This window comes from Diachasmimorpha longicaudata, chromosome 5 (assembly GCF_034640455.1).
Source record: "Diachasmimorpha longicaudata isolate KC_UGA_2023 chromosome 5, iyDiaLong2, whole genome shotgun sequence".
NCBI classification, from domain to species: domain Eukaryota; kingdom Metazoa; phylum Arthropoda; class Insecta; order Hymenoptera; family Braconidae; genus Diachasmimorpha; species Diachasmimorpha longicaudata.
Window position 1 is genome coordinate 232,510 of NC_087229.1, and position 27,976 is coordinate 260,485.

General features: G+C 35.4%; 3 protein-coding genes and 1 long non-coding RNA gene across 5 annotated transcripts; 3 read left to right on the forward strand and 1 right to left on the reverse strand.

Annotated features, from left to right (window-relative positions):
• Nucleotides 1-1,395: 1,395 nt before the first annotated feature.
• On the forward strand, nt 1,396-9,829 carry LOC135162231 (eukaryotic translation initiation factor 4B). 2 transcript variants are annotated; one of them, XM_064120465.1, is made up of 10 exons: nt 1,396-1,560; nt 1,782-1,907; nt 3,265-3,446; nt 4,502-5,273; nt 6,084-6,333; nt 6,445-6,481; nt 6,714-6,840; nt 6,933-7,038; nt 8,583-8,667; nt 8,739-9,829. In XM_064120465.1, the coding sequence occupies exons 1-10, from the start codon at nt 1,551-1,553 to the stop codon at nt 8,805-8,807; spliced, it is 1,764 nt and encodes a 587-aa protein (XP_063976535.1). In that variant the 5' UTR covers nt 1,396-1,550; the 3' UTR covers nt 8,808-9,829. The 2 variants fall into 2 exon arrangements, with proteins under 2 accessions (XP_063976535.1, XP_063976536.1); XM_064120466.1 differs by having other exon boundaries at nt 1,397-1,560; nt 6,714-6,786.
• Nucleotides 9,830-10,137: 308 nt separating this feature from the next.
• On the forward strand, nt 10,138-12,891 carry LOC135162234 (nucleotide exchange factor Sil1). Its single transcript, XM_064120474.1, has 4 exons — nt 10,138-10,539; nt 10,860-11,101; nt 11,176-11,432; nt 12,085-12,891. Exons 1-4 carry the CDS (start codon nt 10,428-10,430, stop codon nt 12,818-12,820), a joined length of 1,347 nt encoding a protein of 448 aa, XP_063976544.1. The 5' UTR covers nt 10,138-10,427; the 3' UTR covers nt 12,821-12,891.
• A 427-nt stretch (nt 12,892-13,318) lies between these two features.
• LOC135162235 (zinc transporter ZIP13 homolog) lies at nt 13,319-27,916 on the reverse strand. The gene is made up of 4 exons (XM_064120475.1): nt 26,979-27,916; nt 19,727-19,837; nt 15,848-16,546; nt 13,319-14,872 (listed from the first exon to the last, which is right to left on the reverse strand). Exons 1-4 carry the CDS (start codon nt 27,190-27,192, stop codon nt 14,697-14,699), a joined length of 1,200 nt encoding a protein of 399 aa, XP_063976545.1. The 5' UTR covers nt 27,193-27,916; the 3' UTR covers nt 13,319-14,696.
• Nucleotides 24,366-27,479, forward strand: LOC135162236 (uncharacterized). Its single transcript, XR_010298920.1, has 2 exons — nt 24,366-26,397; nt 26,781-27,479. It is a non-coding gene; the product is annotated as an uncharacterized LOC135162236 (long non-coding RNA).
• Nucleotides 27,917-27,976: the final 60 nt, after the last annotated feature.

A 27,976-nucleotide genomic window follows, 5' to 3' on the forward strand; every position in this document is an offset into this window, starting at 1 on the left:
CTATTACGATCCAAAGAAATTGTCATTTTGCTTGGGAACGATAGAAAATGATCTAAAATCAGTGACGAAACCGTAAAATGAGATAAGTTGACTTATCTCTTAGTGGAGTTTTTGAGCGATATCTCCGAATCTAAGAGAGATAGGGGAATTTTTGTCATGACATTTGTTGTAGCTCTCGATTTGCTCGATAAACCAAATTCCAATGAAAACGTTACCATCTCCCCTAGATTCCGAGATATTCACAAAAAACTGGGAAATAGTCAGATGTGCTTCATCTTGTTTGGCCACTTCGCGACTGTAAAATGTAAAATGTAAAAATCCAAAATGCTTGCTTCCGAATGGGAGCATTGCAATCCTGCAATCCCCGCGCGAATAAATTTTCATTTTCCTTGGGAACAATGTAAAATTGTGGGAAATGTAAAAATCCTAATTTTTTTGAAAATCTCTGCGCATGGATTCCTAATCAGAAGTAATTATATAGTTTTAAAAAAAATGTAGGTCGGTAAAGGGTCGGGAATCCAAAAAAATGGAATTTTCGTCAGTATAGGTCAGGGTTGAGTATGGTATGAAGTAGGTATCTCTGGACCCAGAGTCAGCTCCAAAGATCCTATTTGGTCAGCTCACTGGGTCAAGCCATTTTTAAGAAATCGTTATTTGCTTATAAATCATTTTTTCAAAATATTTCCAAAACTAAACAAGATAGTCAGTTTTTTTCATTTTCATTTTTTCCGTCATCATTGGATCTATCGCAATAAATTGAAAAATGGGAAGTGAGACCTCACAGAAACCATAGTTATTGTTACTTTTCGATTTTTCATTAAAAAATTGTGTTCATCCTCTAACCCGCCTAAAAATTGAGTTATTAACCTCAAATTCAAACCAGGTCTTTCTTTTATCACTACAACGGATGGCATTGAAAATGAGCTTAATTTAACATCTAATTTGGGAGATAAATTTTTATTCTAAAATAATTATGCGGAATATCTAGAAATTGATTGCATTAAACTCGTTTTTCCTTATAAGTAAATTTGTGTTTTCTTTTCTATTGCATATTCTACTGTCAAACTGTCTACTTAGCTAGGAACATTTTAAGTTCTCCAATAATTCCCTAGGCCGTATAAAAAAATAATAATATTTCTTACCGGTAAATAAACGGTGATTTTCCTTTACAAAAAAAACTTACTTTACCTCGTTGACTAAAAAGTTTCATCTAAAAAATCTCAAACTAAAATATTCAAATTTTCATCACTGCACTTCACCAATCAGCCCTTCTAAATCATTACACGTCCCAACATCGCCACCAATCCCCAAACACAGCCAATGGCTTCGCCAAAAATTCCCCAGAATTTCCCATAAGCTCCGCGAATAATCTAGCAACTTTAACTTTCATCAGATTGGAGTCTAAAATCATCCGTTTTTTTCTCTCCTTCGGAGAAAAAAAGTTTCTCTCATCCCGAAACGTTTGATCGTGTCGTGTGGTGTACACCTGCACCACCCTCTCCTCTGGAGATCCTGATCAACGTGACTGTTTGATAAGTTATATCAGCAGAATGGCTTCACGTGAGTAAAAATACATTGAATTTTGAGAGAATGAAGGACTCTTGGTGCATTTGTTGAACATCTCGATGTGCCACTGACCAGACCTAACCAAACTTTCCTCGAGATGTTGGGCATGCTTCCAGTATTTCATTTGTACTATTCAATATACTCCCGGTGGTGGTGGTGGTGATTATCTAGATATCAGGATTTCAAGGTATATCTGTTTTATTCTCTGATGACAGGCAAGAAGGGGAAAAAAGCGAAGATGCAGACTGTCGCATTGACAGAATTTCTCGCTAGCAATGGAGGTGCACCCACTATTCCATTCAAGTCTACCAGTTGGGCCGATGATGTTGAAGATGAACACGGTATGTTACATGTTATTGCTCTTCCAGACCTATCATTTAATGTATTCATTGTAAAGATCTTGGTAAAGAAGTTTTTCGATTCATGCGACCGACGAGGAGGGGGAACTTGTCGTTTTTTTTTTAATGAAGAATTTCGTCATCTCCAAAGAGTTTTTCAGACTAACGGGGAAAAAAGTTTTTTTTAGACAGGGGAGGACTCTACAGAATGGAAGTTTGTGTTGCATGTCGTCCATTGGACATCATTTTGACATTTGAGTTGTAACAGGGAGGGGGGTGGGAATGTGCTAGGGGCACAGGACAGATGGCTTTTTATGGGGAATTTCATCATCCCTAAAAATTGCGTTTATGGTTGATGCATGGGTTGTGGTGTTAAAAGGGATTATTGTTCATGTGCTCTCATTTTTCGAGTCCATCATTAATTTCTGACAAACTCAACTGGCTCACGAATTTTCATCGTTATAGAAGAAATTTCCTAGTTTTTGGGTAAACTTTTGCAAAAGTTAACAAAATTGTCTCAAAAATGGAGAAAAATCGACGCACAACTATGCACATTTTTGAGTCATTGAATATTGGAGTATGGGTTTAGGTGAATAAATAAAAGATTCTTTGAGGCGCCGAAATACTTCATAAAATATACTTCGTTAACACCAGAAAGGAATGTCTTTATCAGAGGATCGTTGACCGGGGACTGGAGACTATTAAACAAATGAAAATTTTCTCAAGGAATGAAAAACAGAAACAGTTTTATAGCCACTACTGGGCACAATTTTTTTTGCAAAATCGCCATACCTTTTGCCTTAAAACCGCTCTCGAGTGTGGAGTACAACTGGCCATAAATTAGTCCCTTATCAGAACTACTTTCTCAGAGTATAATAAATCGTTGCCCAGTGATCTTTGTGTCACAATAACAGCTGTGTTCAAATATTCAACATTAAATAATGATAACATCTAAAACGCTTTTTTTCATGTTCATCTGATCCATGGTTTCCCAGAAATCTATAAAAACCATAAAAAATTACAAGACATTAGCAATAACTTGTTAAAGAGCATTTCACGGTTTTTAAAAAAAACGGGTTTTGAATGTCATTTGGAGAGAAACAATTTTTTGACAGCGGAGAGGATAAAAATAGCGGCCATTCAATTTTGCATTTTGGATATGATTCATTAGATATTGTAATTTTGTTATTGGTTGGGCTTTTATTAGAAGAGAAGGTTTCGAAATTATTATGGAATATTTTCAAATGTTTTTAGAGAACTAGATGTTAACGAGGATGAAGATGTAATTTTACGTAGATTCCTCGTTCATTGTGCCTCTTTTTCGTTCCGATATCTCATCAGATTTCGTGCAAATTTCCAGATGGCTATCACTCGCGCAGTAGCAAAGAGCCAATCGTGCTTCCAACTGCCCCCAGAGCAGCTCGTGGGCCAGGGTGTGATGATGAGAACATCCCTACCAATCCCCCTTTCGTAGCTTACGTCTCAAATCTGCCTTACGACGTAATCGAGGACGATCTCATTGACTTCTTCGCTGACATGCAGGTAAATATTTCATGGGAGAATCATTTCTTCTATGATAACTGCTCTTCAAATAATACTGTCGATAATAATTAAACAATATTCAGTCCATTGAGAATTTCTAATTTCCGATTATTCATAATGATATTTAAAAAAATGAATTTTATCGTATGACCTCTCTCAAGATACACTAAGGTCTCTGACATTTGTTTTGCTTCCGGGCGCCGGAAGCCTATAATTGATCGATTTTTCGATTCTCTTCTTATACCTTACGCGTTATATATTATTTTTTTCTTTATTTTTACCACTTTGATTGGTAGTATGCTTGCGATTGGATGCGCACCAATTTTCTTTCAAAAATGAAAAGGTAAATATTCGCGATGTGCGTTAGCTCTCATACTGACATTTGCCCGGGGGTTTACAAAGATAAATTTTCTAACAATTACCCGACGAATTGCCCTCATCTGACCTCGGATGCTTTCATATCATAAAAGCTATGATCATATCAAATTTTAATTTACTATTCCATCTTTTCATCAAAGTGTTGAGTATAGAATATTAAAAAAAAATTGAAATCTGTTCATTGGTTTATGAGATATTTAAAGAAAGACATTCACGCAAAAGGTGGAATATCTCTGGAACCGCTTGGCCAATTACACCCATCCAAAATAGTTTGTCTTTTATGTTATGAGAGCTACAATTGTACAAAGTTGCTACTCGCATCTCTATTTTTTGTTAATTTCTGATGTTCATCACGTTTATGATGATAAAATGTAAAAACGCCGATATCTCTCTAGAAAGGACCCACTGAGACGGGTATTTTGAAAAAATTGAATCCATAAGTAGTTTTTGACATATTGAGGAAAAACTAAATCTACCAAAGTTGTTCGTCTCAGGAACTACAGGACCGATCGAGCTGAAACGAGGCATAAAAGTAAAGATTAATAATAGCTAGCTATTTTTTGACAATTATCTCAAAATTAATGGAAAAATTGATCAAATACAAGGCTTTCCTGGCAAAACAGGTGCAACTGTGCTCATCAGTGCCAACAATAACTCTAAAAAATTGCTCATCTCAGGTAACGAATGTTCGCCTCCCCAAAGACTCAACGAAGCCCCGTGGCTATGGTTATGTGGAATTTGAAAGTCGTACCTCCCTCATCGAGGCCCTCAATCTCTCCAACGCCATGATAAAAACCAGACGTGTCAGAATTGAGGTCTCCAATTCGAGTAATGACGATCGTCGCGGAGGAAGAATGGGAATGGGAAGGGATAATCGTCGGGATGGCTATGATGATCCGGAACGAACCTCTGGTGACTGGCGTAGTACACCGAGAGAGGCACCCTCAGGAGGTGATGATCGTTTTCGCTCTCGGGGTTTTGATAACCGGGAGGATCGGGAGGGAAGAAGCGAGAGCGATAACAAGCCTGGAGCTTGGAGAGAGGGAGATCGTGGTAGCTCAGCTTTTGGAGAGAGAAGGACCTTCAGGGATGATACTCGAGGTGAACGCAGGGGATTTGGCGATGGAGAACGTCGAGGATTTGGTGATGGAGAACGCAGGGGATTTGGTGATGGAGAACGTAGAGGTTATGGGGATGGAGAACGCAGGGGATTTGGTGATGGGGAACGTAGGGGATATGGGGATGGGGAACGTAGGGGATATGGGGATGGAGAACGTCGAGGATTTGGTGATGGAGAACGTAGGGGATATGGAGATGGGGAACGCAGGGGATATGGTGGAGATAATGAGGAGAAGGAACGCGACTGGTCGAGGGAAACTAACACTGGGGGGCAGACGGCATTCCCACCTCGACGCAATGATCGAGAACGATTTTCAGAGCGTGATGAGGGTGAGTTGATGGTTTAGAGACCACATGTATTAAAGATTTTTCGTATTGCTATAAAAATGGTATCACAGGAATGTAATATTAATGGGCAGAATATTATAAAAAATATTATGAAGACAATATTATAGCCATATTTATTGTGGGCAATAATAGTATTGTCATAAATATCATTTGTCGATGATACTATTGGGTGAAATTTTATACCGACAAAATATTACTTACCAAAAATTATTCACGTATATTGTCAGTGAGTAAGTATCAAATGGTCGTATCGTTCTTATCTCATACCCGGTTCCATGTCATATGAGACCGAATGCCCGCCCCGCGCGCCCTAGTTAAATTTCTCGTCTCGAACACATTGGATTTGTGTGCTTTCTTATTATATAATAGTATACAATATCCGTAGCATAAAAATCTAGTCGAAATTGTTCTTCAGAATATATTCAGAAAAATTTGTCGATTAAAGTAGATTTTTTAATTACGATTCACGATGGTTGTTTCGGTATAATTCCACACGAAGAATTTACTAAAAAAATTTATAATCCAGACGGGGATTTGCGTATCATTTGCTTAAAAAATGTACTGTACTCCGATGTTGAAAATGAAAATATATTCTATTTTGCAATATTTTTATATTATGATAATATTTTCCGTAATATTTTGTACAGCAATATTCTAACCAGTAATATTACCCTATCTCTGTACATTCCGTCTTAAGATTCAACACATTCTTTATCTGATGATGAAATATAGAATATTGCTATGTTGTTAACGAAAACGTAAATTTTAATTTTTTTTACCTTTGTATAACAGCACCAGCTAGTGAGCCACGTACACGACCTACTCTGAATCTTCTTCCACGCACTAAGCCAATTGAGACGATTGTCAAAGAAGAGGAGAGCCCTGCACCAGCGGTAAAGGCTGAAGTTGTTGATAAATCAGAGTCTAAACCAGCTGCTAATATCTTTGGAGCTGCTAAACCGGTCGACACGGCCGCTAAAGAACGTGAGATCGAGGAACGTCTCGCCAAGACTCATGCAGAGAAGCCTAAATCAGAGGAAGGGTAAGAAAGTTTTTAATCTGCAAAACAAATTTTTTTTCATTGAACGGTCTTTCAATTCAGATTTTTTTGTTTTAATTGATTGCTAATGAAATGTTTTTTTTTTATTTGCAGAGAATCTAAGCCTCAAGCTTGGACAAGACGCAATGGGGTAAAGATAATTCAATTATTGATTAATCAACTTTTAATTCAATTTAAAGTCTTCGGAAAATTCTTAAAATGATTCTAGAATTTTAATATCGTCAATATTTTTGGAATAAAGAGGCTTAAGGAAATATGAGATGACTTTTTTGTGCAGAATTTCACTGTTGAACTATTAAGTTGTTTTTTATCAATTATGCTGGATTTATAAAATAATGATTTAATGGTGGTTTTTCTTCAAGGATGGACGTTCTGAGCGTGAAAAAGATAAGCCCCGATCAACATGGCGTTCAGACGAGGATCGAGTGGACAGAGGTAGGCACAATGACAGACGCCAAGCTCCTCGGTCTCAATTGTCTGGTCGTTCTGGTGAGCTATCACCTGGATTGCTCATTCACACTTTCAAGCCACCTCAAGCCCAGTAATAAATCATTTTTTTTTATCTTATTATTTGTCAACAGATAGAGATCATCGTGGTGACTCCAGAGGCCCACCAGCCTCTCGAGCAGCGGCAGTAAGTGCCAGACCTACTGGACGGTACAATGACTCTCGTGGACCACCAGAAAAGTAAGAGTACAATTTTTTTTACACGATGAGTTTCATAGTTAAGGCATTGAAGATGTTGAGCAAATATTTCATGACATTGAGATGTCCAGTGGGGCATTGCGAAGGAAAGTTTTGACTCTGAATGTCCTATTCTATTTAATCTACGCGATTCCGGTTGCACCTTGTCGGGGGGGGGGGGGTATCTTTATACGATACACCCCCCCCCCTCTTCCTCTACTTCTAAATTAATTTTAATAATTATCTGGAGCGGGGGACAATGAATTAGAATATTGCCCTTAATTACAGTACACACATCATCTGTGCTTTTTTCAATGGTTCATCTTTTATACTTTTCGGATCGATAGTGAAGAAAACACGCGCCTAGCAACGGTTCATATTCACATTCTCACTGTTTTCATATTATAAAACTGCCAGAATAAATTCGTGACGTTGGCAGCGACATACGTACGACATTGAAGTATTATCAACAGAGTATTTGCATGTGTTGCAAACATTCAAAGAATTGGAATAAAAAATCAACTCTTCAATTGAATTACAAATTCAAGTGTAAACAACAATATCTATGAAATACAGAAACTTCGTTGATTTTGAAAAAATCTATGAAATCTGCCGGAGAAAACAAAAGTATTTTTTTGTAAAAAATAGCACTAACAAAAAGTTCTATGTAGTGATTTGAAAGAAAAAATAGTGGAAAGAAGACCAAGGTTTTTGGGGTGGATTGAAAAATGGAGATTTAAATTGACGCCGTGAAGTTTGGCAGAGACAAGAAGATGAAAAAACCCGCGACGCAAAACTTTTTTCTTGGTGCATTTTTTATAGAAAATTATTTTTGTTTTTCTTGTGTACAAAATATTAATTAGAGATATTGTTTGGTGAGGAACTCGGAAATTTCTGTTTTTTGAGCCTTCGGGAAATCTAAACTCTTCATGAATTTTTTAATGATTTTACGGGGTGATGTGGTTAATGACATGCGTGAAATTAGCTTCAAGCGTTGATGATTTATTAACTTGAGTGTCATTTATGGATTTACACTATGTACACTTGACGATTTATCGATTGTTAAATACAATGCATGTCTTAGATATAAACTTGAGTTTAACTGAATTACATAAATTGCAATATCAGAGTATCAAGCGAAACGTCTGATCTACGCAGGTTGATCTCTTTTCGTAAACAAATTAGGACAGAATCAGAGTGAAATTGACCTACACTCATTGACTATCCGGTGATTATTAACTTAATTTCGGGAATTGCTAGAGCTTTTCTGCTGGTTGACCGTTAACCCGAAGGACCTCGATGATTGTCGAGGATTTCCAACTATTTCTGGCTGGACGTCAAAACTTGGAGAAACTATACTTGTATTTTAAACAGATATTATTGGTGGAAAATTGAATTTTTAAGAAAAAATCCCTCAAATTATCTTTTAAACCCCCTTATTGCTGAGATAATCCAGAAAATAAAGGAGTCACATTAAGTTTTGTGGGCATGCATCAATAATTCTTCAAGTATAATTATAATGCTGATATATATTATTTTATTATCAGGGAGCGCAGAGACAGAGAAAAAGAGCGTGAACGTGAAGACAGGGAGGAGCCGCCAATGCCAAAAGCTTCAGATGAGCAAGCTCCAGTAAGAAATTTCAAGAAAAATCCAAATTAGTCAATTTCCTTCATCGCGAAACTAATTTTGATTAATTTCAGAATTTTGTTGCTTCCAACAAATTCTCAATGCTGAACGAGGATGTGGATACCGACGTAGCTGACGACTAGTCGACAGAAGTTCCCCCATTAAAAACGAGGAAAAATGATGAAATTCTGTGCCACCATCAACGATTATTCGTCTAAAAACTATCCCAATTAATGATTCCCCTTGCTTTTCCCACATATTTGCATGACTCGATGAATTCTCTCGCTCTCGATTCGCAATTATTCATTTGAAATCCCATTTCTTTCCTTGTTCTCCCATTGATTAGCCCTCCCGCCTCCTTCTCCTCCTAATTTGTATTTAATGAAGAGAAAAAAATTTTACAACTTTGATTGATGAATCGTTCTGTACCGCTTTATTTGTATCCATGATCGACAATCGATCCTCATTTGCTGATTCATGATTAAGGATTAAAGAGATGATTTATGGAGTGGAGAATCGAAAATTCGGGATAATTTTCATTATTCAGTTCGCAAATGTCGAAGATCATTCTGTAGAAGGAAATATGAGTTTGTTAATCAGTTAATTATCTCATTAATCATTCATTTTATAAAAAATCTCCATAGGACCTTTTTGTTGGAGAATTTAAATCTCCACAAAAAAGGTATCCGTGTATTTTTCTCTTCAACCCTTTCTCTTGACGATATTCACAAAATAATGAAAATTTATTCCGGTTTATCGATTCTCTACTGCTGCATTATTGGATAGATTAAATAATATTGAGACGTTGCTACGTCCAACAACAATTCCGGGTGAATGAAAAGTTTATAGTCATCCGATGTACAGTGGCTCTGATGAAATAATTGTACAATAATGTGATTCGTGTTAACTGTAATATACCGAAAATAGTCGATCATTTGTCGTAAACGAAAAAAAAAAAACTCGTGGAAAATCGAGGAAACTAATGGCATTTCCACATTTTTCAGAGTTTCTAATTCATTAACTGATTATTTGGAGAGAACTCTTTTTTTTATTTCCTGTATGGAACAAATATTTGTTCGTATGAGTAACAGAGCGAGTAAATATATGGTATATAAAGGCTCCACATGTTTTCAAATATTCATAATATACGAGTTTTTAAAAATGATATCACTGTGATTTTTATTTAACAAAAATTTCCCCGTATTTCTACATTATCTCCCATTTTCCAACAATATTGATTTATTTATTTACAGGAGTAAAGTGATAACGTTTTACTAGTAAAAGAAAATCTCAGCGAGTATTAAACGAAAAATTTTATAAAAAGGAAAGATTCCATAGGGAAATTGATTAAAATAAATATATTTACAATTTATTTCAATTACTCAATTGAAATAAAAACACTTCGTGTTTTAAAAAAAAACCATGGCCAGTCGATCATCTAGGGATTTATTTTACCAACTTATGTACACCGTTGTTTTTCTTCAGAGCATGGACATCAAACGAAATTTATACACGTTTGAATCTCCGACGAACTGACGTGTATTTTCTCCACACATCAATGAGGGTTATCACAAATATTGGTCACCGGTGATCTTGTTTTCGAGTAATCATTAAAAATTTACCACAAAATTATTAAACAATTGAGGGTTAAACGTGTGATAAATCTGTGGACGTGATAATCTAATTTTATGTCAAGTGAAATTGACAGAAAATTGTCGAAAACAGAATATTGAAAGCCGAAGTCTCCTGAATTCCCTGTCAACATGAGGATTTTGACGATATGTTTTGTTGTTTGTATTTTTGGAGCGCTGGGCAGTTGCACAAACAATTCTAGTGTTTTTGTGGCCACCAATGAGTGGCAGACGGTGAAAAAAGGTAACAATTATAATTAAATGTGCTTAGAATGATTCTTACGAATGACCAATGTTTGTCTGCTTATTTTGAAATGTTTATCTTGGTTGTTTTCGCTCATTATCTCGGTAACGAGTCAACTGACGAAAAAATGTGACAAGATCTTGGTCAAAAATCAGTAAATTTGCTACAAAAAAGTTCTTGTGACTTTTACTTTAAAATCATCCCTGGGATAATCGTTGATTTTCCAGAATAAAGTTTCTGAATTTGGCGACAACAACTTTTTCAGAATCGTAGTTTTAATTGATTGATTAATTAATTAACTATTTTTATCCTTTCAACAGGTCAACCAATACCCAAAGGTCTCCATGTGAGGCACAATTTTCAGACAGGAGAGACGCAGGCAAAATTATTAGAAGAAAATAACGAGACACGAGAGAATATTGATGACAAGAAAATGAAATCTCTCTCTCTACATTCGGACGCAGTTCTTCATGATGCAGCTAATGATCTTGTTTTATCTATTGATGAGTTGAAGCAAAAACTGAAAAAAATAAAATTGGAGACTGGTGAAGTTAACTCATTGGTAAATATATGCTCCATTTTGTAGAATGATTTTTTCAATTCTTTCGAATAAAAATTAGTGGTTTTGGGGTACAGGAACATCAGGAAGAGATCAAGAAGGCCTTCCGGAGTTATGAAGAGATAAAAGAAGACTTCAAAGACTTGGAGATGAACATAACAACTGATTCAGAAATTGTGACTAATATTTTTAATAAATTTAAGACCTATGAGAAGTCTCTGGCGTCAGGAATACTCATAAAGTCCGAAGCTGATGCAATACTCCAGATTTTTAACGATCTTGAGTTTTTATTACATCAGGTCGATAATGCACAGTTGTTTGCTGATTTAGGAGGGTAAGAATATTGTTTTCTTTATTCGTTGTAAATTATATTAATTTCCATGCCAATTACTTTGACTGTATTTTGATTCTCCATAAAAACGGGTTGATTTACACACATTATCCTGAATCCTCTACAGAGTATGTCTACAAGTTATAAGAATGGACAAATTCATTCTTAACATTACTCCATAGATTTTTCCTTGCAAATTAGAAATTCTTACAAAAATGGCAGTCTAGAGGAAATGGAATGGAACGGCTTACGTGCTCTATACTTTTATTGAATGTTTGTCTAGGTTGTTCATATTCGAATTGATTTCACAAATCTATGAGTGAGACTTTGAACTCATTTGGAAGATTATCTGTCGCTTCTCCTGCCAGTTTGTCTGCTGCCTCATTTCTTTCTATTCCCCAATGTGAGGGAATCCGTCAAAGTGAAATGTCAGTTTGACGATTTTTGTTTGTATTCTATTGATCTGTTCTCTAATTTTGATGATGTACAGATCTAATCTGATATCCAATTTAGCAGAAATCGAATGATGCTCCCAGGTCATAGATAAAATATCAGTGATCACCAACAAAATTTTGTCATCAATAAAACATGAAATGAATTTCCAGTTGTATTTCGTCTAAAAATACTGATTTATTCATTGCTTGTTTCATTTCAGAATGGAAAAAATAATATCCCCTTGTCTAAACATAACAAATGATGACGTGAAGGTCGAAGCCCTGATAGTTTTGGGAACGGCAGTCCAATCAAACCCCAAAGTACAGTTGAGGGCGATGAACGCTGACCTAGTGCAAAAGCTCTTGCACATAATGACAGTTGCGGTCTGGAGTCCGCTGCAGTCACGCTGCATGTTTGCCCTGGGGGCCCTGGTGCGTCAATTTCCAGCCGCTCAGAAGGTTCTCATTGACCACGGCGGCCTCGAGATATTCGGTAAAATCTTGGAGGATGGAGACGTTCAGGTCGAGCTTCGGGTCATGAAACTCATCACCGATCTTGCTATTGAACGAGAGAACATAAAAAAAACCGAAGACGAGAACCTCAGGAGTATGATGAACCGGGAGTACACGAGGACTGAGTTTGAGAAGAAATTGTTACTGCATAATTATTGCAAATATCTGTCCAGTTTAATCACTGAAAATTACAAAGAGGCAACGATGACCCCGGAATTCCTGGAGACTGCTCTTGAGAACATGATCAGATTGAGTGGAACGTGTGGGGAGGAGTTCAAAAATCCGGAGAATTCTTTATTTGACGTTGTTAAGGGGCTAGTCGGGGATTATGGAACTGTGGAGGGCGAAGCTAATGCTGATGAAGTGGAAATCAGGGAGAATCTATCCAAACTGATATTGAGGCTGAGGTCTCTTGTGTTTGGTGATGTTCACGATGAATTGTAAATTGTTTAATGGTAACGAGGGCGGGATGTTTTTATGGTGAATAAATTTTTGATTTATTTATAATGAAAGAATTCAATATTTTTTTTACTGTACAAATGTGTTCTCATTGTTGAATGATTTTCTCTATTGAACCAGAGGTTTAAAAAAATTTTTTTTTTTGTCAATTGATAGATATTTTTATGGAAAAATCAGTTCTTCCGTGAAAGTATTCAACATCGTGTCGAAATTAGGGAAAAAGTGTGGATGCTAGAACAATGCTTGACTTTTAGGAAAATAGCAGCATTCATGAACACTTAACAATTTCAAACCGTTCGTTAAAATTACCCTTTTCTCGCCGAGATGTGAAATATAGTCTTTCTGCGATTTTTACCTTGGTAACCCACTGGAAAAAGCATTTGTCCCATGGGTGGTAGGATTTAAAAGGAAGAAAAAAAAATTATAGAAAATTGGATAGGGCCATATCTGTGCGATCAGTTCCCTCACAGTAGAATAATGAGATTTAATTAAGTCACAGACTCACATATTTCCTTTATTTACAAGCCAATTGTACGGTTTCTTCGCACATTTTGCAAGTGAATTGTCTTTTAAACCCATTCAGCTACATATTTTCAACTAATTAATTACAAAAATTCATTTCTGATATTTAGAAAATACGAATTTCGTTACAAATGTCAAATACAGGTGAAAAACCACCCAAAAATGCACGTCAACATAACAAAATAAATTCTCGTGCATTTTTGTCAATCATCGCGTATTTACAGAGCCGTGATGAAGGCACTCGCGCATTACGAAATCATTTTTCTCGCTTTTGAGTGGATAATTCACTGGTAAAGTCGTCAATTCCAATTGCTACATTTTCATTAATTTCAGTAATGAGTCGTCTTAGGATAAAATGTGATAAGACCATTGCATGGAGGATTTAGTCTCCTTCAAAAGGTGTCTTCTCACATTGATCCATAAATCCACTCATTAAAGATGTAATTTAATATACAATAAGATTGACGAACCGACTTTTGTTCCTTCACAACTGAATTTCTTCCGATTCGTTCATTGCTGTCCATAAATTTTATCTCATAGTTATGCACAATTCAACAGCGGCATAATTTTATAACCACATAATATTTGTCAATAGAACATTGACGTCTGATTCAACATTTGCGGAGTGCCACCAACTTATTCACTTCATTTTGGAAATCTATACAGAAAAATTAGACTATGAAAATGGACTAACAATAGGTGAAAATATATTTAAGAAAAAGAATAATTGAAAAATAATAACGGAGATAACGAGTATTTTACTTAATTTTCAATTTTTGTTCGAATATTCACTGGTGTAAGCAAATCTGCAGTAAAATAATGACGAACCGATAATCTACATTATTTCGTGAATAACTCGAGGAGTAGTGAACTTAGAAAAAAATGTGCGAAGATATTTTTTTGAGAAAATTGAATTTCCAATAAGAAATTCCTCAAATCTTTTCCTCTAAATCTATTAGTCGTCGAGATGTTCCCGAAACAGTAGGACCTTGACTAAACTGTCAACGAATTTTTGTAATCCTCTCTGCTTCTTCTGTTCGTCTCATTCATATAATAAATTGTTCGAAAATAATCTCCCTCGCACTGCGAGGTTCAACCAGAAAAAATAATAATCACGATAATTTCCATTAAATAAAGAGAACCAACGTTCAACTGATAGCAGATTTCTCCAATTTTTTTTCATTTTTTCTCTTATGCTTTTGCTAAGAAACATCACACATTTATCAGTCAATTCGTTCCTCTTGGTTCTGCCATCCTTAAAGCCTCGATTCTACATCTAGTTGGGGTGTTTGAGTAGAAATCAACATTTGTGAGAGACAAAATGGTACATGATTTTGACTCAGTCACAAAGTATCGTCAGTATTGCCATTATCGTTATACCACTTAGAAGAGCACCCAACTGTTTCATTGACTCCTTGGGACTGGACTCTTGAAGGAGCTCGGGGAGGACTGTCACCAGGCCAATGTGCAAAAAACCACCTGCAGTGAATGGTAATATCCAACTGGTGCGTGATTCTGTAACATTATAAACACATGACAAGATCATTGATTAATATCCACATATAATTCCACCAGAACTCGACAGTTCCTTGCAAAAAAATTAAGGAGTCAAGTTTGTTCAATTTTTTTCTGAAACACTTGATGACTTTACTTGTTTGCAGGGAACCTTGAAGGAAATGCCTAATAATTTTGAAGCTCAAGTACCATTCGGGTTATTATTGTTCCACCTAAATTACGGCCAGTACAATAGCACCATGAGACAAACTTGAAAATCAAACTCACACTTTCCAAATTACAAATTGATAATTTAATTAATTTTAAGCACAAAGAACTATTTTTATTGGAACCTTTTCTGTGCCGCGAATTGACTGCCACAACAAATGTCTGATTAAGGACGGGCTAATTTGATGTGGATATGGGATGGAAATTAAAGGAAGGACGGTTTAGGACTAATTTTGGTGGGCAAGTAGCACCAAAGACGTATCATCCCAGTTAATTCCCTTGCACTTAATTCTCGTTGATAGCCTGATTAATATTAACGTGAGTTTCCTATGATGTACAAATTTTATATAAAGTTATGAAGAAGGGATAGGAAATAAGGACAACTTATCCCTAAATTTAATACGTTGATGTACTGAATTTAGAGAAGATTTTCTAGTAATGAACTGAGACCAAGTGAAGGAGCTTCCGCATCACCTCGTTGATCTACTGACCCGAGGTATCGCTAGGGGATTTTTTGATACTGACCGCATTGACGAGTCAATTTCTACGTTTCAAACAATGCCATTACGAAAATTCTGCTATCTATCTTAGATTCGGAGATATTGTTCAAAAACTCAACTCGGAGATATGTCAATTTATCTTCTTTTCCACTTCGCTACTGAATCTATTTTTAGCTTTTGGATTTTGGTGATGCTTATTTTTGATTAGATATTTTGGCCATTCCAAACCTAATCCAATTGTTAATTGATACCCTGCCCTAAAACTTACCGACTCCACTTCCAGAAAAAGCAACAGCCACTAAAGCCCCGAGAATTCCTCCTGTCGCAGTGATAAGTTGCGCCCGCGCAGCATCCCACCTGTTGAATCCACTCTTCAATAAAATAGCAAAATCCCCGACCTCGTGTGGTATCTCATGAATGAGAATGGCAAAGGTGGTAAGTGCCCCCAGTCTGAAGGAAACGAGAAACGATCCTCCAACAGCCAATCCATGAGTGAAATTATCGATGCAATTCGCCATGAGGTTCAGATATCCACTGATATGCTTTCCTCCCTTTGGCTTATCAATATTCTCCTTTTCATTATCCCGCCTCGATCCTTTCACGAATCCATTCTGACTGATATTTTCCTTGGAAAAACCATTGCACTTGGCGGTGATGATGGGGCAATCAATTTTTTGCATTTCACTTCTGCTGTATATTTCATCCTTACTTGGCTTCACAATCCCATTGGCAAAACCATTTTTTTTTATAGTATTGTTCAGTTGGAAGTAATGACCATTGTGATGATTATTGTTCATGTGCACCTTCTCATTGTTATGCTGAAAGACTTTGGCCTGATCAGTCTCATTGTCATCTTCATCATCCTCGTTACTGTTACCCGCAAATATTTTTTCGGCTATTATGAATACGAGGAAGCCAGTGAGAACCCAGAGGCCACAGAGAATAGAGGGATGATCTTTTGTGGAGTCTGCAATCAATAAAAAAAAACATTTTATTTACTTTTTTGCCTTAAATTTTGCTTTTCCTTGCAATTGGAAGACTATTTCACTTTCAAGTTTGTAGAATACCATGATTAGAAATTCAATTCTGAAATGATCATTCTCTCTGTTTCTATCGTCCAACAGTTCCTGAGATATAGCAGTTGTGGTAACTTTTATTTTTCCTCGATATCTCAAAAACTACGGCAAGGATTTTCATTTTTTTTTCAAAATACTCTTCTCAGTGGGTCCTCTTTATATCGATCGAAATATCCACATTCTTCGGGTAAAATTGCAAGATATCGCTGTTTTTAAGTTTTATCATCATAAACATTATAAGCATCAGAAATTAACAAAAAATAGAGATAGCGAGTTGAAAATTTCCATACTTGTTACTCTCACAACATAAAAGGCTGCTATTTTGGATGGATGCGATTAGCCAGACGGTTGCAGAGATATTACACCTTTTGCGTGAATGTATTTCCTTCAATAGTTGATGAACCACTCAACGGATTTAGATTTTTTTTTCAAAATACTCGGCTCAGAGGGCATCATACAAAGCTATGAAAATATGGATATCCGTTGGTACAAATATGTCATTTTTAAAAATACTTTCACTATTCTATACTGAATAATTTAATGAAAAATTGGAATAGCCAGTTGAAATTTGGTGTGATTATAGTTTTTAGGATATGAAAGCATCAGAGCTCGGCTGGGCCCAATCCGTCGGGTAGTTGTTAGAAAATTTATTGTTTTGTTGAAGTTCATGTTACCAATAGGTTAAATATATCTTTTTAAAGCTCCTGATGAATGTTAGTACCACAACTAACTAACATCGTGAAAGGCTACCTCTTTCTTCTTCAAATCAAATTGTTGCGGATCTCTTCGGAATGCCTCATACTATCAATTCGATTTGGTAGGAATAAAGGAAAAAAAGTAATAATGGAAATAAAGTCTCGATCACAACACGTCTTTCGCATAGTGTCGATCGTCTGCTTGTATTTCCTCAATTTTTAAATTCCTCGCCAAGCTCGATTGCTCTATATTTCATTATTCTTCATCTTTTGTTAACTGTTCCCAGATAATTTTATAAACTAAAAATAACACTTATACTATTGACATTTCTAAAAGTTTTCTTAATATTTATACAATCATTTATCAATCAACTAACCCCGTTTCTAAGCCTGAAATTAGACATAAAGCAAGAGAAATTACTTGGAGTTAATGTTCGTGAAAAAAAAATGAATTCAAAGTAAAAACGATAGAAACAGAGAGAATGACCATTTCAGAATTGAATTTCTAATCGTAGAATGATAGGAACTCCGTTGGAATGTCCGAGGGCGGATGATTATTCAGATTGTTGGACAATAGAATAGAGATGCTGAATCGGTCTTGATTGCTCACACATTGTGCACATATGAACCCAGTGCGGCTACAATAATACAGCATTCTGAGTTGTATCTGTATGAGATAATTTGCATGTGATGGATACAACGAAGAGAGACATAAACGTGGCTAGAAATAAATCCATGAAAATTGTAATGGTCTTAGACGCAAGAAACTAATTTCAATAGTGAAAGCAAATTATAGTTGTTGTTCCGGAATAACTGAAAATCATCAGGAGATATCGTGACTTTTATTAGGATCTTCTTTGTAACTCTTGGATATTTTTTACAAATATTGTCTTGTCAATGATATCTAGCAGTTCAAATTAACGTAAGTTACTTTGATAAAACTAATCTATAAACTTTCCAAAAAAAACAACTTCAGTTGTCTTTTTTTGCTTTTTTGCTTATACAGACTCAAAGTTTATGACAGGGGTTAAGTATTATACAAAGAGTTATGTAATCGATCCGACGCACTGGGATTTACTCGTCACTACCGTTTATATGTTTAATACATTTCAAAAATATAAAAGACCGCATAGCCGATGTAAAACAAAGAAAAACATTTGTAACATTAAAGAAAATACACTGTATACTGAATAAAAGATCGAGTAGGCTATGCACGGCATTCTAAATAAGTAAATAAGTAAAAACTTTAAAAAATAATTATGTGTAATAACTTTATACCCTTCATTAAAACTGTTCTTTTCCCCCCAAGGAGAACAATACACTATTCCTGTCATTTTTACGTTGGTAACCTACTGCCAAAAGTCTTTGTCAAATGGGTGGTACGATTTAAACTGAGAAAAAAAAATTATAGAAACTTGGACAGGGCAACATCTGTGCGATCAGTTCCGTTAAAACTGAATAATGAGACTTAATTAAGACACAGACTCACATATTTCCTTCATTTTCAAACTAATTGCACGGTTCCTTCGCACATATGAGCAGGTGAATCGTCTTTTAGACCCAATCAGCTGCATATTTCCAGATAATTAATTTTAAAAAAATTTTCTTATGCTTAGGAAATAGGAATTTCGTTACAAGTGTCAATTACAAATGAAAAACCATCCAAAAACGCTCGTCAACATAACCACATAAATTCTCGTGCATTTTTGTCAATCATTGGGTATTTACAGAACCATGGTAAAGGCACCGCGCATTACAAAACCATTTTTCTCGCGTTTGAGTGGTAATTCACTGGTAAAGTTGTCAATTTCAGTTGCCAAATTTTCAATAATTTCAATAATGAGCCATCGTAAGATGAAATACGATAGGACCATTTTATGGAGGATTTAGCGCCCTTCAAAATGTGTCTCCCCATTATTACATAAATCCGATTGTTAAACAAACACTTTAATATATGTATAATAAAACAAGAGTATACTCGTGACTAAAAAGAGGGATGAAGCAAATCCTATCCGCTAATTCATCAAATTTTCTCATAACAAATTGGAATATTGTGAAAAAGATTATCTGGGATCGCAAATCACAATCTTGTTTACATGTTTCCCAGTGAAAATGCTGAATCGAATATCGAGAGTTGAATAAATGCTCTCGATAAGCTTTAAAATGAGAAACAATTTTAATTAATCAAATACGAAAAAACTGGTTAATGCTTTTGATCGTTCGATCTTCACTGCTGACCAACATTTTAATCTCCAACTGCGTATGACTTTGTCGAGATAACTCCAATAATAGAACAAACATCGTACATTTTCCTGTTTAGTCTGGATGCTTAAACAATTTGAACAGACATTTTTTTTAATTTCTCTCATTACTTACTCGTATTCAATGATTTATTTCCCCATGCCTCAGGCAACAGATGGAGGAAGACATCGCCTAGGAGTCCACCCACAGCAAAACTCAGGAGCAATCGAAGTGTTCCAGCACTCGCTGAAAAAAAACAAGGGGTAAAATAAGAGTCTTTTTAATTTAATTGAATTTCATTAGTTTTTTCAATTTCCAGATTTTGTCATGATTTCAAAAAGAAAGTGATTTATCAAAGAATATCACAAGATTTATTTGGTAAATACGTAAATTGCCTGTAAACAATGTCATGCCACATTTTCACATGATGAGACCCATACGTGATTATTGGAGTAATTAGGTAAATTCTTAGAATTATTGTCGGTAAGAATAATGGATAGAAAAACCAATCAACGTAGAAGGATCGAGAGAGTCTTCACTCAGTTTGTATGAACATAAACGATGATTCCATAGCAACAAAGAACAGAGAGCTCTTTCATTACACTAAAAAATTTTCCTTTCAATCGTACCAACACAATGTTTTCCTGAATCAATGTAAATTCGTTTGCTTCTAGTTATTGTCTTTCTAAAAAATATTTCTTTGCCACTATTCAAAAAAATATTCTTTTGATTCACTCATTTTTCTTGCTCACTGTAGGTGACGACCAGAGATCTCTGTAAAATACAGACGTTTCGTCCTCGTGTTAATTATCAATTATAAAATCAAAAAAATTATAATAGTAATTAAACTCACTGCATTTTAAATTTAATTAAACCCCGTTTCCAATAGAGTTGATGATGTTTGTATAATTAAATAGGAAGATTTAATACGTCGGACGATTGCACGATATTGCATTAGTCTCCTGCGGGGAATTTCACTGGGTGGTTATGATGTTTTAATCTACTGGCACGTGCCAAAACACTGCGCATTCAAGATAAAAGTATGTGCGACTGCTCAGGGCCGATAAACTCCGACTCAACCGAGCAGAAGTTCTATTTTGTCCCCAGAGACGCAAACCATATTTTACTCTCCAATGAATACGTTTCACATTCGGTGCAATATATTGAGAATCAATAAAGCACTATTTCATACTTCGTTTAGCAAATAACAGAATATATCGCTTGTGATATATTTTCCGTACGGAAGGAACTATTCACAGGAAATTACGGAACTCCCAGTTCGCTCACCGGATATGGAATTCACTGGAAATTTAATAAGAGAAGAATTCGTAATTTTCCTCAGATGATTCAGGTAGACATAATGGAATGTTGAGGAAAAAGTCTGTGATGGTTTCGCAAAATTTACGATAATTACATTTTGCTACCAAATACTGAAAAATATGTCATTTTTATTGAATATTATTTTCCGTGTGAATGGACCGAAGAATTTGTTGTAAAAAAAGTATAGATAAAAGATGAAACAATTGTGTTGTGATAATTTTTTTATTCAAACAGTTTTTCTTTTAATAGTGCCAACAGAATAGGTCCTTGACGATACGAAATATCTGGGCAGTTTTAATGAATTGCGTGAATAAAGTATTTGCTTTAATTGTTAATTCTGACGCCGTCAAACAGAAACCTCATGATTCGACGACATGGAGGACAAATCTATCGTATATTCCTTTGGATTCCCTGAATATTTCATTAGATTGATTTAGTTAATTGGATGGATCACATTCTGTTCATTTGAAAATTTATTGTAGCGGACATCAACGGAATTGCATGCAATATGGTATCTTTCCGTAAAATAATGACTCATTTTCAAACGAATACGTCATTATCTGCGTTCTATAAGGAAAATTTAAATTATTGAAACAAAGGAATTCTATTTTCATATGAATCAACATATATCTAATAAAATATATTCCGTTGAATCTACGATATTTTCTCTGAGTAGAGGGTAATGAAGCTGCCACCCAGACACAAGATCAAGCTTCATATCCAAGACTGAAGCCCGAGCTTTAGACCTCTATCTCTTCTTTTTGCTGGAGGCAGTTGCAGTAGCGTCAGAGAAACTAGAAAAAACGCCAAGACACTGATAATTTTTTGTAAATACCTCGACTGATGTTTCAGAAATTCAAATAATCTTATGTAAATAATAATCTCATCTTTCAAGTTTTTTAATAAATCACTGCGGAGGAATTTTCCTCCATAGGAAGAAATATTTAATTGTAATACCAGAAGAGCTTCAAAATTATCGGGCATTTCTCGATAGGTTCGTTGCAACCAAATGAGGGGATGAAATTTTTCAGGAAAAATCACTAAGTCGCGCTTCGCGCTCGTGATTTTCTAATCTGAAAAACTTGACTGAATTTGAATAGTAAAAAAACCATAGTTGAAGGAAGACCAGGACCTTGCTGCTGGGAGTTTTTCACCTCGCTGTCTCTGTCAAGCTCCATAGCATCGATTTTATTCTCTATTTTCCATTCCCCGCCAAAGGCCTTGGTTTTCCTTCAACTATTTTCTTTCATCATACAGAACTCTTGTTTGGCAGTCTTTTTATTCGTTCTATTTATTTAAAAAAAATTATCAGAGCAAACCACTACACAAAGCTTCTTCTTGCGGCATTTTTTACAAAAATTTATTTTTGTTTTTTTTTTAGCAAATTTCATAGTCTTTTTCAAAATAACAAAATATATTATGTATTTTGATACAAGTGCGACGGGGTGGTAACGAAAATGAAGTTGCCAATTACACGAGTTAAAATACCCCGTCGCACGTGTATCCGAATTAAACTTTTTGTCACTGTCGCTACGTTTAGCCCATGTTGAAAAGTGCCTTTTCATTTACTAGTAAACGAAAGGAGGTATTTTTCGACACGGCTTAATATAGCAGCAGTGACAAAAAAGTTTTTATTCTTCATGGATATTGTTTTTGAAAAATGAATTTAGAATTCCACTGAATAAAGTTGATTTTCCATTCTACTTCTTTAAATGTTTGCAACAAATTCAAATCTACTGTAGGCGATAATTTATTCGAGTGGGTCGGTGCTGCGTGAAAATGTGAATATGAGCGTATTTCCTTAACTATCAATCCAAAAAATAAGGAAGATGTAACATTGAAAGGAACATAGACGATTTATATACTGTAACTAAGAGCAATATTCTAATTCATTGTCCTCTGTTGAAGGTAATTATGAAAAATCATTTCAAGCTGGTGGAGGGGGTAGTTGTATCACGAATAGATACCTGGTAGCACTCGGTCAGATTCAATTAAGTTTGGGATGGATATTCAGAGCCAAAACTTGATCTTAGCCGATTCCATATCGAACATCTGGATATTTTTTCATGTCTACTTGATTCATGATTTCCTAGAAATTTGGAAAACCGAAAGCGGCAATATCTATGTAAATTGTGTATTGATAATTCTACTCAATTTAAGCGAAGAGCGCGAGCCTTTCACAAGGAAAAACAAATTTTAATTGATTGAGATAGAGTACATCGAGACGAATATTTTGAGAATTGAAATGGATTCGATAATTTTCGGGATATTTGCGAAAACTGATTGAGAACGAAATGAAAATTTATGAAAAACGGCTGGACCAATCGAGCTGAATTTTGGCACAGACTTAGGTCCTTAGTAATACCTATGAGTTGACGAGATTGGATTTTTAACAGAGCGGGCCAACATATGTGGCCCAAATTTTATATTTCTACGTTTCAGACCATTCAATATTATTTCCGAGCAAAATTAGAAAATCCGAAAATCGGACGATTTCAAAACTACCATTTGCAAGCAAAGAGTTTTATTATTCAACTGTACCCAAAAAAAAATAATATTAATTATTCATTCATTAATTACCAGCGTAAAGTGCCCCTTGGAAATGAATTATAAATAAAGGAAAAATATGAAAAGGCTGTTATCGAGGTTAATATTCAATTGATGAATTATGTTAATATTATTCATGCGACAATTGTCAAGAGGAATCATCAGCAATTCAATTTGCTACACCAGATCGAGAAAAATAACCCATTGTTTGAGTAAAAATATTTTGTCACAATGGAATACTGAGTAATTCCCTGATATTAGATTCCAGAGGAAGTTTAGTCACGAGAAAAGTTTTTATTATGACTAATGACCGTGTGCAATGGCCATTGGACGGAGAAAAATATCTGCATAATTGAATGGACTAGATAGTAACACATAAAAAAGTAAGTTTTTATGACTAGTTTTATTATGTAATATTGAGGATGCAGTTTGGCTGGTCTATCGCTCTTGGATATCTTCTCGTTTTTAGTGCACAGTTCATAGGTCAATGATTTTCTACGACACACTCTGGGTAGATAAATTACTCGCTATCGGATGATATTTGCGATAAATATCCACGCGAGCCAATCGGGAAAAAAAGTTGTGAAAAAAGTCGTCCAAATATTTTTCGCAAAATACAATAGAACGAAGAACTTTTAATTACAAAGAAGTGATGAGTTCTCATTGACAATGACGGAGGCTTTTCTTTGTGTCTCAAGTTACGATAACAGTCACGTGGATTTCCGGTTTTTCCCCTACACAACACAGAAATCAGATAAATAGTGGTTTATCAACGCCTAGCACCAGAGAGTCACCAACAAATTTTAGTAATTATAGACTAGTAGACGTATTTATCCGCATTATCATTAACGTTAATTATTAATCTGGGTGGCGATCAATTCTTGATAACGGGGTGGGGGGGTGGGGCTGGTAATTAGTGTCTAATCACAAGTTTTCCTATTTTTAATTCCCTATTTTCAATCTGGAATGAAATGATGATGATGAGGTCAATTTCATTCGCAGATACCATATTTTCAGTCGATACGATATCGCAACGTGACGGCAATATCAGATTATCTACTATTTCTTGCAACATTCTTCTTCGGGTTTTGAGGGTCACCCAGTGTTTTTCTCCTGTGAACTGAAGGAACTACCTGTGTGATGAATAATTCATAGAATAATTCAGTAATGATGTTGTGAAGAAAGATAAGTGAATTTTCTCAAGCCTATTTTCGATAATTTAATTATAAGGGAAATGACATTGGAGAGTTTTCTTTATTTCTTTGCAGAGCAAAGTGGGAGCTGCTAAAAATTACTTTCCAAAAACTATTCTATTTCCCTTCCTTCTATTACAAAAAAATTGAACGATAGCTATCGAAATTATGGAGGAAAGCCAGAACGATTCAATGAAGTGCACAAGTTTAAAATTAAGAGATGTATTTTTAAAATCTCTTCACGCCTCAATGACTGCAACAGAACTGCGTGACTCCATAGACTTTTTACAGAAATTGAGTTTATACCGTTGTGTAACAAAGAAAGTATAAATAAAAAAGGTAAAGAGAGTATTTAAACCCTCAAATAAGAGTGTAGAAATCATAAGATCAGAGCCTCCAACAGCTACATAAATTCCCAGTGAGACTGCACTTTCAACATAGGCAAACGAATGATTTTGTTTATTACATTTAATAATTACTTATTCTGAGTAAAATTCACCTGCTCCCATTTCCCATTTCACTATAGAATTACTAGGAGGCGGTTGGGGATCACCGATAACTGATTCGTAAAGTGAATTTCCACATTTTTGTTTTCGAATGGAAGCATTGTAATCGGGATTTTTTCACATTTCTTAATTATCTATCAAGGAATTATGTAGAAGTGGATTGAAGCATAAAGATACGAAGTGTGAGTGGCACGTCTGTATGCACTCTACCCCCTCTCATACTTTTCTGAAATCAACTTTTAGAAAATTAGAAATAAATTGAGTAGCTAAGTGGTAATAGGAGAGGAGTCACTTTCGACTAGCTATCAGTTTTTGATGAATATCTCAAAATTTAAGGAAACTAGTAGAATTTTCATTATGGCCTTTTTTGTTAAATTAATTGACTTCTACAATAAAGGTGATGGCAAAAGTTTCGCTGTCTCTCTTAGATCCATAGATATTCCTTAAAAACTTGAGTGAGAGATAAGTCAACGTATCTCGGTTTAATACTTCGTTAATGAATTGACTGAATTAATTCTGAAAAATCTCAAATTTTCACAGATCATAGGTTATAATGAGGACAGTGGAATATTTTTCAAAAAAAAAGCTATTGGTTTTTCAATGATTCTTCATAAATATCTCCAGATCTAATGGATCGATTTATTTTATTCTTTTCAAAATGTTCGAGGCCCACCACGTAGATCAATTAAAAGCTATGTACCAGTTCTGATGACGCTTCCGAGATGTTTGTAATTTTCCGTTTTTTCGAAAAATTCCTTGTTCCCTCTCCAGTATTCGCAAAAATTGAGATATCAAGTCGAAATTTGTAAAGAACATGTCCCTCATGACGACAACTGGAGATATTAATTGTGTTCTGAAAACGTTCTTTTTCCAATATTTTTAAAATTAGTCAACCAATTCCATTTTTTCTTTCTCTCATTCATTTTAATTAAAACGTTGGTTCGCAATATATTGATTATTGAAAATACCCGCTTTTGAGACACCTTTTATGTCAACAGGAGGTAAACCAAATCCGTTCGGAGTTATATTTTCCAACGATTTCGCCAATTTCACTAGTTGTTTTCATTTCAGCTTTGAAATTTCAAGGAAACGTCTTCGGGCAATTGATTTTTCCGGAGATTATTCGTACTTTCTCACGCCTCGAATGAAAAAAATTCTTTGGATTATTTTCAACGATCGATTTCTCGAGTTTCGATTGCCACAGTTTCAATTATCAATTAGAAATTTCTCAGGATTATAGGTAAATATTGCAGTCCTCATGAGCTACTCTTCAATAGAATTCTATGTTACTCTGTTATCTCTTAGAGAAAATATGTAACTTCTTTATTTAAGAATTTCATTCATTGAAAATTCCATGGAAATAATTCATAACTGAATAATGATCCTATTATCCCGATATCGAAGAAATCGCGGGGAGAATCAAGGCTTATTTTCCAGGGAATTCTTCCCAAAAATATCAGAAATTTCCGAATTAATAAAAGTGTTATTATACATTTTCCATGGAACACTAAAAACTGTCTCCTTAAAAAATATATTGTTACATCTTCCCTTAAAATCTCCCATGACATGATAACCATCTGAGACTTGAATGAAAAATGATTATTATCATTAATATTATTGCAGAGACATGAACATTAAATTGAGATGATGTGATCTGCTTTTCAATGAAGAAAGGATTTTTAATAAAAATTCCTGTCTTCTGGTAAATTAAATTCTCAAGACACCCCAACGGTCATCTAAACGAAGCTTCCACTTCAATATCTTTTCCCTCCCATCTCCCCTCGCCAAATTTTCAAAAAAAACAAATGCCTTAACAATTACCTCCATTCTTCAAATTGACTCCATCTTCAATGGGTATAACCAGTAGTGGAAAAATGCCAGAAAGTCCAACCATAACACTTCCCAGTAGTGAGAAAAACCACGGTTGATACTCGAAATAATTCACAAATTCATCCCACTGCTCCCAGACCTCGTCCCTCACACTCTCCACAAGTACCTCCATGTTGGTGCAATTATTCCTGCACAATTCCTCCATGAAACGAGCCCTCCTGTCAGCCCTCCAAAATACTCAATGTTGGAATGAAAAAAAATGATAAATAAAAAAACACTAATTCAAAACAGTTGTCCCTCACTGGCCGGTCCTCTTCCAATGAAATCTCGTGTTGTCCCTGGATCCATACACCAGGTGCAATAAACAACCGGAAAAAAAAAATCTCCACCGCAATTCGGATGACACGACAACCGAACTGAACTGTCGAAACTCAATTCCACGATTATTAGCCGATTAATGAAGTGGTAAACTGATGAACTTTTTAACGAAAATGATGTCTATTCTCCTCCAATTCGACGACGACCACTCGGGCGACCGACTAGCCTACACTGAGGACTGAGTGCGGACGCACGATGTTAGGGCGTCGGTGTTACTGATTGAGGTGTACAATAAACTCCTATTATTTCATTCCGCCTTCGTTCATCCAAATTGATAACGCGTCAATCATTAATTCCCTCGGTCGATTTGTCCACGAACAAAAACAGTCCAAGTTTGTCTAGTTTTTGCTGTATTTAAGTTGAACTCAGGATTATTCCTGTTCACTGATCACTGGAGATGACATGGAGAGCAACTGCACTGATCGTCAATGTACCGGTGAATAGCCGGTTTTTCACAATTTTCGGCCGCTTGTTTTGGTTTATTTCTGTTCGATTTGTTTGGATTGGATACGTTTGTACGCAGTTGTGATCTCGTAATGCGCAGCATGGCGGATTGTTGCAGGTTTATAGGGACTAGGGTCACGCCGCAGCTGCGCAGTGGCAAACGCGGA

Coding starts and splice junctions, on each gene's coding strand:
- LOC135162231 (XM_064120465.1), top strand. Junction 6,841..6,932: donor TCAATTGTCTGGTCGTTCTG/GTGAGCTATCAC, acceptor ATTTGTCAACAG/ATAGAGATCATCGTGGTGAC. Junction 8,668..8,738: donor CTTCAGATGAGCAAGCTCCA/GTAAGAAATTTC, acceptor GATTAATTTCAG/AATTTTGTTGCTTCCAACAA.
- LOC135162234 (XM_064120474.1), top strand. CDS start 10,428: ATGAGGATTTTGACGATATGTTTTGTTGTTTGTATTTTTGGAGCGCTG. Junction 10,540..10,859: donor GTGGCAGACGGTGAAAAAAG/GTAACAATTATA, acceptor TCCTTTCAACAG/GTCAACCAATACCCAAAGGT. Junction 11,102..11,175: donor CTGGTGAAGTTAACTCATTG/GTAAATATATGC, acceptor TTTGGGGTACAG/GAACATCAGGAAGAGATCAA.
- LOC135162235 (XM_064120475.1), bottom strand. CDS start 27,192: ATGGAGGAATTGTGCAGGAATAATTGCACCAACATGGAGGTACTTGTG. Junction 19,838..26,978: donor AGTCAATTTGAAGAATGGAG/GTAATTGTTAAG, acceptor GTTTTTTTTCAG/CGAGTGCTGGAACACTTCGA. Junction 14,873..15,847: donor TTTTTCTGGAAGTGGAGTCG/GTAAGTTTTAGG, acceptor ATAATGTTACAG/AATCACGCACCAGTTGGATA.